The sequence below is a fragment of the Hylobates moloch genome, unplaced genomic scaffold (assembly GCF_009828535.3).
Source record: "Hylobates moloch isolate HMO894 unplaced genomic scaffold, HMol_V3 SCAFFOLD_8, whole genome shotgun sequence".
Lineage (NCBI taxonomy): Eukaryota > Metazoa > Chordata > Mammalia > Primates > Hylobatidae > Hylobates > Hylobates moloch.
Window position 1 is genome coordinate 52,909,627 of NW_026652283.1, and position 13,354 is coordinate 52,922,980.

Consider the following 13,354-nt stretch of genomic DNA (forward strand, 5'->3'; position numbering starts at 1 on the left):
GATAAGCGCTTAGGGAAAGAGGGTGGCTGCTTCAAGGGAGAGGACTCTTGTGAAAAGCAGCCAGTAGGAAGTTGTTTGTTGTCACTGTTTAACTTTTTACAAAATGCTAGATTTGTCTTCCATGTAGGGGCAGAGGACAAATTCCCAAAAAGCCGTAGTCAGTGGGACTCAGGCTTTTACAGAAACCTATATTTATGGATTTGTGGGAGGGAGGGGGACGTTCTTTGATTTTCTTTAAAATGGTTATATTCAGACTTGAGCAGGCATAACTTTAGAAAGAAACAGTTATTCGGCAGAGCGCAGTGGCTCATGCCTGTAATCCCAGCACTTTGGGAGGCTGAGGTGGGCGGATCACGAGGTCAGGAGATTGAGACCATCCTGGCTAACACGGTGAAACCCCGTCTCTACTAAAAATACAAAAAAATTAGCCAGGCATGGTGGCGGGCGCCTGTAGTCCCAGCTACTCGGGAGGCTGAGGCAGGAGAATGGCGTGAACCTGGGAGGTGGAGCTTGCAGTGAGCCGAGATCCATTTGGGTGACAGAGCGAGACTCCATCTCAAAAAAAAAAGAAAAAAGAAAAAAAAAAAAAAAGCAGTAATTCACAAGGCACTTCCTACTCTGCCAAGCAGAAAAAACAAAAAACAAAAAACAGAAATTCCCCCTTCCTTCTTTTTTCAAGGGAGAGAGTATGCGGGATACAGAGCTAGTTAGATTTGGGTCCTCCTCCAGGTTCAGTAATTGTTGGTGTCCAGAGCCAGTCACTTTTCTCCTCTATACATGGGATGGGCACCACAGGACATGCACTAATGTGAGACGTGTCTCCCCTGCAGCAGCCAGGAAGGGTCAGCTGTGATTACACTGACCCTGGGATAGAACAAAGTCCACAGAATGAAGAAGCACCTGCTATTGTACTGGTGAGGGCAGCATCGGAATCAAGTTTTCACACAACCCGACTTCACACAAGAATCAAAGTGAGGAGCCTGGCAAGTCCACCAGTGATGAAGCACCAGTAAGAGGCAGCAGTTGATCAAAAGAGCTGATGACCTCCTAAATTTACTCAGCAGCTCATCTACTGTAGACTCCTGAAGTTACCTTTCAGTTTAACAAATATTCCTTAGGCCCCAACTATTTACCAGGCATTAAAACATTTAGTCAATATGATTTTGTGTGACCTCCTGCTGACAGTGGAGCACCTCTGGAAAAAGGATGTCTCCTTTCCTCTGAACTGTGTTCCTATCAGGGTTGCAGGATAGTTAAGACTAGGGCATTGCCACAGAAGGAAACCAGGCTATGTCCTCATGGACGGTCAACAGCTAGCAGCAGGCACACATCCAGCCCGGCAAGTCTTTTGACCATGGCTGCCTAGGGAGGGGCTAAAATTTCCTACAATATATTTGAAAGTGTAGAAAAAGGTTTAAATCCAATAGTCGACAGGAATAATATTTGAAGAACTGATGTTTCTAAATTATCTTGTTATTTCCTTGCCAAAGGGATACAAAAGCCCTGATTAACTGAACTTTAAAAACTGTATTGGCCCATCTAGTCAGAAGACAGGCTTTGAGTAACCACAAATAAGCAAATTTGTTTACTTCAACCACACAACATAAAATATTGTGATATTTAGAATACACGGTAATTTGAAATTTAGTAAAAGGGGAGAGGGTTTGGGAATTAGTATTAATATGCTTCTCCTTGGTTCTCTTCTGTTACCTGCCTCTTCTCTTGAGTTACTTGGTTTTCTCCTTAACCTAGAAACTGACCATAAGGAAGCAGAGTAGCATAGTACATCTATCGCCAAAAATCATACCTTGACTTTGATTATTCAGCCATAGGTGTGCTCTAGGTAGAGCAAGGCAGAATACCTATTATTATCATTCCCATTCAGCTATGCAGTTCATGTAAAATTTATTGAAATAAGGGGAAATTTTCATTTTATAAAGGTACGCATTAGTTGAACTTTGGTGCTAATATGTTACTCAGTGACAAAGTGAGTGAATGATAATAGATTATAAGGACAGTTTTTGGCAATAGAAGATTCTGAAGAAACAACTCTTGAAAGATCTAATACTTTTTATTTTTTAAAGGAAAAAACCAGAATAAGAGGCTTTAATATCTGCTTGGGAAGGGGTGAAGAGTAATCTATAACTTGAGATAGAAAATTCAGCTTACCCTGAGGCAGTGATACCTAGTAAGAGGACGGTCTGGCTTTTCTGGCAGTGGTTTCAGATAAGTATGTAGTTTAGAAATAATTTTGTCACCTTTCCCTTCTTGTCTCCATAAAACTAACGATAATAAAATCAACTTCAACTAAAAGTATTAAAGTAATGCCTAGCATATGATAGGATTAACACATACTCAATAAACACATATTAATTTTTAAGAATACAGGAACTCCACAATTCTTCTAAGGGAAAAGGTGGGACACTAGAAAAAGAAGTGAATCAAAAAGTATAAGCCAGGCATGGTGGTGCATGCCTGTACTCCCAGCTATTTGGGGATCACTTGCGCCCAGGAGTTTGAGGCCAGCCTGGGCGACGTAGAAAAAGACCCCATCTCTTAAGAAATAAAGTATAAAATAGGTCATTATTCCCATAACCTTAAAAAATATCTACTAAAAGTTATCCATATAAAGATGCAGGTCACTAAAACTCTTAAGGATTATTCTGGATATGTCTAGGATGGATACAAGACAGAGTGGCTTCCTAGAACCATCTGGGATTGTGGACTGCTGCTCTAGTGAGGTCTTTGTCTCTTCATCAACAAACTGAGATGACTCATTAATCTATATATTTCTGAGATGCTACATATTTGGAAAAATATAAAATACTATAGGCATACAAATGTTGAGTATGTATTATCGAATTGTAAAAGTGGTGTTGAGTATCTAGTGATTCTTATATATTCATATCCTATCTTTGACTTTGGCCTGGAAACTCCATATTATCATATTCTGATTTAGCCTACACAGAAATATAGTAATAACAGAGTTTGTGGCACTAAAGTAAGATGAAAAGGCTTTGATGCTTTAGTCAATAAATTACTTTTCTCTTTGCATTGTGGGTATATTCATCTTAGGGTCAGTTAATTTTGTAATCTTTCCTAGACATATATAAGGAATAATAATTAGTCCAGGAATTCTGCAGAAAAGTGCTATGTTCCCTCACAAGGCATGGGTATGCGGTGATAGCAGTGTCCACCTCTCCAAAATGTAATTGGACACATAATTTCACCTAATATTTGTAATATTTGAGATTCTTTGTGCGAGTAAAAGAAAGATTTGTTGCAACAATCTCATTGCTTTAGAGTCACACCTCATATATTACCTGAAGATAAAAGGCCATTTAAACTTTTTTTTAACTTAGTAGGATAGTTTAAAAATTTCACCACTGTAGTCTGTTTGCCCTAACCCCATATGAAAATTAGTCCTAAGGGGAACTATGTTCAGGAATTCAGGAAACCAAGAGAGAAAAACACAGTCACACAAACCACTCACCAGTGACAAAGGAGTCAGCAAACTGTTGGAAAACAGAGAGAACTTGTAATAATGAAAAAAGGACAGAGTTTAGTAACCAATCACTTATTTTCTTTAAAAACACATAACCACATTAACTTTTTGCTTTATACAACCATCTAGAAACTATAAAACAGTACCACATTGTGCATTTAACCTACTTATCAAGAAGGGAACTTCGGAAGTCATAAGAATTCTACCCATATAGGAAGGAAAAAGGAGACAGCTAATAGCACAGTCACAGATACAACATGAGTCCAGGCAAGCATCAATTCTTCGACGTCACCTTTTCCATTTACCAGAGTGGAGACTGAGAAAGAGAGTAAGGGAGAAAAAAGAGGGAAAGCAGCACCCACAGAGGACTAATCACAATCCATAGTTACTTTTGACAACTATAGCTCAGGGTTTCATAGAATAGTATCATTTGACCAACACAGTGTGGTGGAGGGAGAGGGGTGAAGGAAACACAAATAGAAGGAGATAGTTTGAACAGAAAATACAATTTTTACCCTATTCCCCTCCTAAATACTCTTCATTGATACAAGCTTCTGTGCTAATCCAGAAAATGGCAAGAAATTAATCTTCACGATGTGATAAAGAGTTCTGTTCTTTTTGCAATTGAAATGTGAGCGGCTCACAATTTTACAATTCAAAATAACAACGTCATGAACAATTACCCTTTAGGGATTTTCCACCATCTTTCCCCCCAATTCCCACCATGCTGGTGTTGCTACAGGGCAATCAGGGAAGTGCAGGTAGGGACTTCAGAGATAATGATCAAGGGATAGTGAGATGGAAGGCTGGCTCTTTCTTAGAAGTCCACATCTTTCTAGAAGTACTGCAGTCTTTCCCTCTGATTTGTGGTGGCACAGAGGAAAGGGCATTGGAAGAACTAAGGTAATATGGTGGAAGTTTAGTCAAGTAACTGGTTTGAAGGTATAAAATATGAGACTGTGTACTTAGTAGATATACTGAATCCAAGGCAAACAATAGGTTATTTGATTGTCCTCCTTAGGTTGATGGCACCATACAAAAAACTGAGGGTGGCTTTGATTTGACGATAAAATAAACCAAAGGTTTGCTACAAGGAGACATACTTCAGTTGCAAAGTAGTAAAATGATTCTCCTCACTTTAAGGGAAACTCTCATCTTGTTCTCACTTCCTCTTCCACCATAAATAAGCAAATATATTCTGGAAGGCTGTTTTCTAGGGGCAACTCAATATCAGTTTTGATAATTCATACAAGAAAGGCATCATGAGCCATGCCAATCAACAGGCTCCTCTCTGTTCTCAGGCAAATTTCCTGTATGGACTACCTTAGGCTCTTCCAAACCTAATGAGATGTTTTTACTTTTTCATATTTGGTGAGTATGCTGGTTAGATCATCGGTTTGTAACACCAACCAATGCAAATTTCTCATGCTATCATATAATCAACTCTGTCCCGCATTACCACGTGCTCTAACATTGTATAGACTTAAAATACAATGCAGAAAGTTGGGAGTTTGTAGGATTTACTATGAAGACTGATTTCTGAAATGCAGAAACGTATGTGTGCTTGCATTTAGAAAACCTTTAACACTGCTTGTCTTAGCTAATGATCACAAGCAAGAAAAATTTAGATCACTCAGAAAAAGAGTATGAACAAAGCTGATAAACTGGATTTATTCTTCTTTACCTAACTTTTGCAAAAGTTCCACCACAGCTTCCATTGTCTTCACCTGGTCACTAGAGACCGTACCTGTAATGACACTGAATTCCTATTAGATTTGAGAAAAGTGTGGTGATTTTGTAGTTGAGAGAGCTACAAATTCAACTTTTTTTTTTCTCTCAGAAGCGATCTCAATTTTAAAAACTCAAATGTTATACAGTAAGAGGTACTTGTTTTTTGAGAGGAAAATTTCATGTAAACCATTAAAAGAAAACAATGATAACCTGAAATCTGCTTACCAGATAAAGTACAATTGTTTCAGAGTATCCCACGTTTTAAAATAATGCCACAGATAGGGTTATTTTATTATTCTCCTTAGAATAAGAAATTTTTGTGGTCACTGCTTAGAAAATTGCATTTGGGAATAAAGAACTATTTCCTGAATAATGCAAAGTAATGGGGAAAAGATGATAGGAAAATAAAGGCAGGTCTTTCCCAGCAATTTAATAACCACTAAGCGGAGAGATGGAGGCATCATCTTTCTGTCATCAGGCTCACGTACTTTCCTAACTGCCTTGCTGCGGCTTACTGCCAACGTCCAACATCTTCTTGCTCTTCTCTGCTATCTCCAAAGTTATTTTACTTATCTTTGATGAATGTCTGTTAGTCTGATACCTGTATGACTCAGTACTACTTTACTTTTTTCTGTTCTTACCTTGCCGTAGTTCATCTATCCAGAAATGGATGAACTGCTTTCTCCAGTTACTGTGAATGTACTTTGGTCAAAGCATGGTGGAAAGATAATATACATCAACACGTTACTTCTGGTAAAAAGCTCAGTTAAAGTCGCAGAACTCTCATGTTTAGAATATCAGGAAATCAGGGATCCTAGGGGTTGGGGCCCATTTTCCTTCTTTAAACGGTTTTTGTAAGTTACTACTGAGGTGAATGGTGCTCTCCCACACCTTTGCTTCTGACGAAGTTAAACAGCTTGCCTAAGGAGCCTAATGGTAGAGTGCTGAAAAAAAGTTGCACGTGGGTTTTTGACTACTTTCCAATCTTACAAATGACCATCATAACCTAATGATTTAATCTTTGATTTCATTGTTTCTCTGTATGCTATGAAATCACCAATTATGCCACTGTAATGGTATAGGCAGCCTTAAATATAGGCACTCATTTGTGCATAGACAGTAAACCACTTTTGTCTTTTAATTTCTCTACACACATCAATGCTTTCTATACTACCATAAAATGAAAAATGAGTTTTATTCATTTATTTAGACTTCTTCATTCCTTTGAGGACTATTTTAATTGATGTTAAAAACTGATTCTCCAAAATAAAACTAGAATTTCTAAACCTAAAATCAAATGAAGTTTTAACTTTGGTTAGGTTGCTGCTCCTTTAAAATGAGCCTGTGATTTTTTTTTTTTTGAGACAGAGTCTTGCTCTGTTGCCCAGGCTGGAGTGCAGTGGCATGATCTTGTCTCACTGCAACCTCTGCTTCCCAGGTTCAAGCAATTCTCCTGCCTCAGCCTCCCGAGTAGCTGGGATTACAGGTATGCGCCACCACGCCCAGCTAATTTTTGTATTTTTAGTAGAGACGGGGTTTCACCATGTTGGTCAGGCTGGTCTTGAACTCCTGAGCTGGTGATCTGCCCACCTCGGCCTCCCAAAGTGCTGGGATTACAGATGTGAACCACCGCACCCATCTGATGTTCATTTTTAAGAATTCTACTGAGAGTTTCAGTGTATGGGAGCCTCCAATCAAATTGTAGGGTGGGCACAACATTCACAACTGCTAGGGCATAAAAAATTTAGGAGAGGAAAGTGCACATTGCCTTTTTCGAAAGAAAAAAATTAAATGTATGCTTTGTCTCCCAAGCTCTCTTGATGAGGAAAAGCCCTCTCTTCTCTTTACAGCTTTAAGAGGAAAATAAAGCCGTGTACTTAAATACACATTTAGACTTCTGTCACATAGCAAGCTGAAAGTTACATAAGCCTTATTTTTGAATAGACTATGCCAATCCGACAAACACTTCAGAAAAGGATTACATCTATCATTGCATCATATGTGAAAGAATAAGACCAATTAGGGCCTAGAATCATAGCAGTTGAAGAAAGACTAAACTGGCCATAGGATACATTAATGTAAAAACACTGGGAATTCAAACAGCAGAAGTCAACTGCAAGATTTTATGTGTGCCATCACAGAGATTCACTAATAAAGAGTAAAGTTAATAATTCAAATGGCTCTGGATACACATTAGTACCACCAATTTTATTTATATAAGAAATGCCTGGTCCACTGGACTTTTCAATTTAACTCAGTAATAATTACTGCTGTTTCTTGACAGACCAGTGGTATTTCCCCCATAGTTTTAAAGTACAAAAAACAGAATAGTTAGGGGAAAAAAATCTCCAGTATAAATAATGCAACCTTTAACCTACCAAGGGTCACTAAATTGTTAACACTGATTATTATAAATGATTCAATTTATTTAAACTAAAAAGCATTAATTAAACATTTCCTCTTCCATTTGGGCCAAGTGACATGCTTAACAAAACACAAAAAAGCAACAGAAGCACAAAGTTGTATGATTTTTTCAGAAAACAAAACAAAACAAAAAAACCTCAATTCAAAAAGGGAACAGATTTTGGAAGCTAGTCAGAATAAAGATGGAAGAAACTACTTTAAAAATAAACTATTTGTCAGTTAATTGATAAAACTTTTCTAGTAACAGTAACTTTAATCTTACTGGAGTTATGACAGGGATGGGTCAAGACTTGTAATACATGGTGGAAGTGCTGATGATAGGAGTGTATTAAAGGGCAGTAATCGAATGTTTTGACTAAGCAAATGGTAATAGCTGCCCTTCCACTTATTTGTTCCTTTGTTTATAATGAAGCTGAAAATTATAGAACTAAATTTACTTTCATGAATCTGCTGGTATTGACTTTGGAATTTTCATTTGGGTCTGGTGGTTATTAAAACACATTTTACCATGTCCTGGAATTTATATTAATTTTGTTAGATAATGAAATGCTAAATTTAATGCCAACCATATTCAATAAAGTAATATCTCTTATGATTTTCAGGCTTATTTGGATGACTAAGGAACAAAGGGAAGAAATGAGACAAAGAAGTGACAATGGGCACTGTGGACAGATCATAATAGTCTATAATTTCTAAGCAGTGTACTTTTCATGTATGACCAAGTTTAGATCCCTAAAATTTTAAAACAGGTTTTCTATCATGGGATGGCACGAAATCCAATGTTCATCCTTTAAAACTGCTGGGAGAAATGGCTGCCAAGGTCTTTTGTATCAACATAGTGCGAATGAGGAAGGATAATTTGTTCCATGTGCTCAGAAATATAGTTTCCCCATGACAGACTTAATTTGATCAAATTCTGGCTAAAGTGGTTGAGCCCAGAAGAAAAACTGTCTAGTGAGGGCACACAGAGCCTCTGAAATAGCTGTCTTCTAATTCAGAGCTAGTAAAGGTCACGCTACAGGGACCATACATGTGGATGCATAATAAGGCATGGCTTCAGCTGTTAAGGTTGAAATATGGGCCACTGTATTCCACATTTGTTCCTTAAAAAGTTAAAAAAATTATCAGAACCTCTTCCATGAAATTCAGCCGGTGATGTGAAGTGTGGGGTTCCTTGTTATGAGAGATATGCTCAGGACTCTAAAGCAGCAGCAACTTAAGAAGTTAGCAATGAAACTTTGGCATAAAATAAAAACAAAGGAAAGAAAGGGTCAAACTGGTGCAAGTTGTCTCCTGAAAGAGGTATGTGGGACTGACCCTCATAAATGTCATCCAACGTAAGTTTCCCCTGCCTTCTTTTACTGTTATCACCTTCATTGCACAGGAGTTATATCATTCTGTATGGTTAAGTTTCATAAATAATGAGAAAACTATGTGTAACAAATACATCATATTTCCCACCCACCCAGCAACCCTTCCCAAAATAAGAAAAGTTACATCAAATTAAAAAGTAGCTTCATGAATGAAGGTACTGCTTTAAGTTGCACTTTTCCTGCAAGTGCGGCCAGTGCCTTTGCGCTGGGTATGAAGGAAAGAAAAAAATTCTCCACATAAACTGACAAAAAATTTAAAAATCAATGTCCGGTTTCAACCAGTCAAAACCGGGCTGAGTGGAAGCCAAGATATCTCAGTACCATCCCATCAGAGGGTCCTTGCAATGCCTGTTCTTCATCCTGATAGGTATCTATGTCCTTGTGATTGTAAACAATCCATAAGATACTATGTTTTGTTCCTTAAAACATCCTCTGATTGGCAAATGAAGTAAATATTTGTTTTAAAAATAGAAAATTAAAATTAAACCAGAAGAAAAGAAAAGAAACACAGTGAGCTTGTTTGGAGTCCATAGGATCCGATCCGGAAGAGCTCGGAAAATGTGTTATGTGTTTTCTCCTGTTTTCGGCTGGAAAGGTACTAGAGGTTGCGTTGGTCGAGGAAAGGATTGTAGAGTAGGAAAACCAAAGACGTTAATCTAGACTTCAGAAAATTCAAGTGTTAGCTTCATCATCTGTGTCTTCTATCAATACCTTAGTGTCACGAGCCTTGGATCTAGTGGTAACAAGGGGGACAAAAAGCACTTAGTCCATTGCTCAAATATAAACACTTTCACAGTATTAGACACATTTCCAGTCTTACCATCATTAAACATACATCCTAAACAGGGACTATCTGCTGTACCAGATGGATTATTCTAGAGTTTCCTATTCAATTTCAGATATTATTGGAAAAACACTATGAAACTAGATCACAACCAGGGGAAGGTAACAAGAACAATAGCAGGATATGCGCAACGCAGAAGGTAGTGATCTGGGTTTGAGTACTGACTTTGTTTTTTTTTTTTTTTTTGAGACAGTCTCGCTCTGTCGCCAGGCTGGAGTGCAGTGGCATAATCTCAGCTCACTGCAACCTCCATTTCCCAGGCTCAAGCAATTCTCCTGCCTCAGCCTCCTGAGTAGCTGGGATTACAGGCATGTGCCAACACGCACAGTGAATTTTTGTATTTTTAGTAGAGATGGGCTTTCACCATGTTGGCCAGGCTGGTCTCGAACTCCTGACCTCAGGTAATCGCCGCCTTGGCCTCCCAAAGTATTAGGATTACAGGCGTGAGCCACTGCACCTGGCCACCTGACTTTGATTTTATGATGCATCTATTTAACCCTTTGAGTGCCTGTTTCCATCTCTGTAAGGCAGGAATGATAATACCAATTTCACTTAATACCACTTTCACCTCATGGAGACAGTGTGCATATCAAGTGAGAACATGGATGAAAAAAGCATTAAACAAACTTAAGAAACTTGCTGGTTCCTGTAATCCCAGCTCCTTGGGAGGCTGACATAAGAGGATCGCCTTAGCCCGGGAGTTTGAGACCTGTCTGGGCATCACAGTGAGACCCTGTCTTAAAAAAAAAAAAAAAAAGCCAGGTATGATAGTGCACACCTGTAGCCCCAGCAACTCAGGAAGCTGAGGCAGGAGGATCACTTCAGCCCAGGAGTTCAAGGCTGCAGTAAGGTATGATCATACCACTGCACTCCAGCCTAGGTGACAGACTGACACCATGTCTCCAGAAAAAAAAAAAACAAACCCCAAAAAACAAATATAAGGAATTGTGATAAGGATGATGAGGATGACAGATATAACACCACTTGAGGCATACATGAGAAACCAAAAGAGTTAGCCAGCACAAGAGAAGACCTAAGGAGAGGCATAACAGTTATTTCTCTTCAAAGAGTTGACAACATATAATGCAGAAGAGGGAGGAGACTCATTATAAGTTATGTGAGAGAGCACAAATAGGATCAAATTGTTAAAGTTACAGTGAAATTACAGTGCAGCACATTTCAGCCCAACATAAACCATTTACCACTATAAATACCAACAATAAAATCAGGTGGCTGAGTGTGGTGGCTCATGCCTGTAATCCCAGCACTTTGGGAGGCCAAGAAGGGAAGATTTCTTGAGGCTAGGAGTTTGAGACTACCCTGGGCAACATAGTAAGACCCTGTCTCTACAAAAAAATAAAAAATTAGCTGGGCAGAGGGGTGCAGGCGTGTAGTCCCAACTACCTGGGAGGCTGAGGTGGGAGGAGTGCTTGAACCCAGGAGGTTGAAGCTGCAGTGAGTCATGATCGTGCTGCTGCACTGAGCCAACCTGGGCAACGAAGTGAGATACTGTTTCAAAAAAACAAACAAACAAAAAAACCACACATATTAAGGACATGCTAAAGGTTGCATGAGTGATAAAGTCAGTACTGAAACTCAGATCTTATTTTGGATTCCCTGCTCTCTCCGCTGTACACCAACTGCTCCATTCCTAATGTCTTACTCTTGGTGCAATCTGGTTTCCCAGTGTTTCTCCGTTAAACACCTGAAATGGAACAGAATAATCTATTGCCAAAGAGCCCCTTGTTTAAGCAGAAATAGTATATGTTTAGATTGCCCTCTGCTGGTAACTAACAAAGATAATTAGACTTCAAAATCAGGAGCTCAGTGAGGTCACCAACCACACTCAGCATTTTCTTCCAGCCCTTTGTGGCACTTATCTCACTGACCCACTCAGTGCTCCCCTGCCCCAGCTTCTTCAAACTCTGCTTCCTTGGGATCACAGTACCAACCATGCTTTGTTTTGATGCTCTTCCTATTACCTCCTGACTATTCCTGCCTCTTTTGTTTCTTTTTTTCTCTTGTCTGTGTTTGTTCCCTGGCTACTGTGGTTGAGCCGGGGATTAAGACTCAGTTCCCTGCTCTCTGCTTTTCTCTGCCTTCTTCAGAGAACTTCCAAATCTCTATTTAAAGCTCAGCAGGTTCTACTCTACTCCTCTATATCCAGTGAGTTACTACCTCCTGTTTCTTACTTCCTTCAAAACATCTCCTTATGTTCCTTTTGGTCCAACTGTAAGCATCCTGATCTGAATTTTCACTGCCCCATATATTAAAGTACTGCATAGCTTTTCATCTGGCTTTCTGGCCTTGAGTTTCCCCTTGCCTAATATATCTTACACAGTGCTATTAAAACTTCCTAGGATACTACTTTCACAATGTCATTCTTCTACAAAAAAATTCTCTGTGACTTGTGGCCGGGCGCCGTGGCTCACGCCTGTAATGCCAGCACTTTGGGAGGCCAAGGCGGGTGGATCACGAGGTCAGGAGATCAAGACCATCCTGGCTAACATGGTGAATCCCCGTCTCCACTAAAAATACAAAAAATTAGCCGCGCGTGGTAGCGGGCGCCTGTAGTCCCAGCTACTCAGGAGGCTGAGGCAGGAGAACGGCGTGAACCCAGGAGGTGGAGCTTGCAGTGAGCGGAGATTGCACCACTGCACTCCAGCCTGGGCAACAGAGTGCGACTCCATCTCAAAAAAAAAAAAAAAAAAAAAAGTATCTGTGACACATTCCTGCCTACAAGATCAAGTTTGCATTTTCAGGCTTTTACAATCATACTTCATCTATTCAGCAGAATTATTCTTACCATAATTCTAGACATATGGTTTTTCTTTCTGCACTTCATTTCTACCTTTATGTTTTTTACTGTGTCTCTAGTCTATTCGCTCCCTTATCCTTTAGAAAACTGTTCATCCTCAACCTAAGTCTCCTTCATTCCAATCTACTGTGCTATCTATTGTCTCTAAATTTCAAATGCAGTCACCATATACTGTACATTTATGGTAACTTTTGGCAACATATGTAGTCAATGACTGATAAAAATATTGTAGGTATTTAATAAGAAGATAAAAATAGTAGTAGTTTATACTTAGTAGGCTCTTTCTGTGAGGGAACTGGTCCAAGTTCTATGTAATAATGAATATAATCCACTTAACCGCCCTATAACCAAGAACCATATTAATTCCAATTTACAGATGAGAGGCAGAAAACAGAAATTAAGTAATTTGGTCCAGGCATAGATGGCAGGATTCCTGAAGTTTATAACATAAAAATCATTTGTATACAAAACATACAGAAGAGTCAAGTATTAATAAATCACTCCCCAACAACCTTTTCCTCCAGACAGTGGGTCTTCAGTGCCAAATTACTAGGTTATGCATTGATGACATTTACTCTATGTGCTCATTTAGACAGTCTATAGGTTGTATCATATGGAATTGCTGCTTATTACTGTTTTTTTGTAGGTGAAAAATGGCT

At 39.0% G+C, this 13,354-nt stretch overlaps 1 protein-coding gene across 1 annotated transcript in view; it reads right to left on the bottom strand.

Moving 5' to 3' along the window:
* Positions 1-3,497: 3,497 nt before the first annotated feature.
* Positions 3,498-13,354, bottom strand: part of XPR1 (xenotropic and polytropic retrovirus receptor 1) — a 256,114-nt gene continuing 246,257 nt past the window's right edge. The window contains exon 14 of the mRNA XM_032159187.2: positions 3,498-9,766. Coding sequence (XP_032015078.1) covers positions 9,706-9,766 — 61 coding nt within the window. The 3' untranslated portion in view covers positions 3,498-9,705. The remainder of the gene's footprint in view (positions 9,767-13,354) is intronic.